This window comes from Chinchilla lanigera, unplaced genomic scaffold, assembly GCF_000276665.1.
Source record: "Chinchilla lanigera isolate Chin_1 unplaced genomic scaffold, ChiLan1.0 scaffold00166, whole genome shotgun sequence".
In the NCBI taxonomy this organism is placed as follows: Eukaryota; Metazoa; Chordata; class Mammalia; order Rodentia; family Chinchillidae; genus Chinchilla; species Chinchilla lanigera.
Genome location: NW_004955567.1, coordinates 844,863 through 846,375, shown reverse-complemented (window position 1 = coordinate 846,375; position 1,513 = coordinate 844,863). Strand labels below are relative to the sequence as shown.

The following is a 1,513-nucleotide window of genomic DNA, read 5'->3' as shown; positions in this document are numbered from 1 at the left end:
CATTTCACCCTGGCCGGGGATACAGCTCAGTGGCACAAGCGCCTGCCTGCCAAGCGCAAGGTCCTGAGTTCAATTTCCGGTACCACAAAAAAAAAAAAAAATTTCACCCCAAGTGCTACGCCACCATGAGTGGGGGACACCGCGTGGCACAGGTGACATCACCGGCAAAGTCAAGAACAGGCACCCCCAGTCCTCCCCTCCAACAGGAGGCCAGGACTTTGTTGGTAGAGTTGATGCCGTCTCTAGGTGTGGCAGAAAGAAGTGACACTAGCCTTTGGGCCACCCACAAGTCCTAGGCCTCTGGGAGCCTGGCGGGCTGGTGTCCTCCGGGCAGCCGAAGCTGAGGGAGGGTACCATCCTCAAGGAGCCCCGTGTGGGGCAGGACCCGGGGCTCAGCCTCCTTGGAGAGGGCCTGGTAGACAGACGCTGTCAGTCCTGTCCCTGGGTCTGCGGAAGGAGCCAGTGGGCCAGGTCAGGTGGGAGAAGGCAGGCGCTCTGGCGCACTGCCTGAGGAGGACACTGGCGGTGACGTGGCTGCCTGGGGGCATCACCGCCACCCACCTACAGACAGACCATCGCCTCGGGGGAGGCCTCTGGGGCCAGGGCAGCCTCCGGATGCTGGCACCTGTCAGGACAGCACCTTCATTGACATCCTCCCCCGGGTGGGCCTGGACGCTGCATCCGCCCTCTCAGCGCAAAGCACAGCGGCAGCGGCGTCTGCTGCTGCCACCTCCAAGGGGCATCTGGCGCGACCTTGCAGAAGGGGTTTCCCCCGCAGGGGTCCCAGGACGGTGACATCCCCGGAGGAGGCAGGGTCCCTCTGATGTCGTCACAGGGCAAGGCACCTTCTCTGGCGATGGCATCACAGGGGGAGGGGAGGCAGAGTCCCGTGACGGTGTTGTGGGAAGGAGGAGGCCACGTCACAGGTGAGGACGTAGTTGTGGGCGTTTCCCACGGCACGTCCCCAGGAGATGGCTTTGACTGGAGCAGTGACAGCGTTGCGGGGAGGCATCGTCTCCACGGCGGACACAGGAGGAAGCCGTTTTCCCGTGGGCGCGGCGCTCAGAGGCCTTGGGTCAGCAGTGACCTCGCAGCGTGAGACTCACCTCCGAGGTGACATAGAGGAAGCGATCTGCGTCTCTGGGGACCAAGTCTCGGGACAAGGCATTGTTGTCAGTGACACCACAGCAAGGGGCCTTCGTGGTGGCGCCGCGGCAAGCGGACACAGCATTAGTGGCACCCGCACAGGCGGCCGGTTCCCGGGCGCTGGCCCGGTGGGAAGGCGGCGTCCTCCCCGCAGGGACCTGGCAGGTCAGGCCCCCGCCTGGCGGGCAGCCCCCTCCTCGGCGACGTCCGGCAGCGGGGGTCACACGGTCACCTCGTTCTTGCTGGCGGTGCGCAGGTGCTGCGGCAGGTGGTGGCCGGGGATGAACTGCAGCTGCTCCAGGGTGCCCTGGCGCTGGAAGGGCGCGCGGCGCGCCAGCGTCCCCCCGCCCTCGGCGGCCCAGGCGGG

General features: G+C 66.2%; 1 protein-coding gene across 1 annotated transcript in view; it reads right to left on the bottom strand.

Moving 5' to 3' along the window:
- Positions 1-1,282: 1,282 nt before the first annotated feature.
- Shisa7 (shisa family member 7) overlaps positions 1,283-1,513 on the bottom strand; it is a gene marked incomplete at its 5' end in the record, with an annotated part of 4,901 nt that continues 4,670 nt past the window's right edge. Inside the window, 1 exon segment of the mRNA XM_013509311.1 lies at positions 1,283-1,513. Coding sequence (XP_013364765.1) covers positions 1,367-1,513 — 147 coding nt within the window.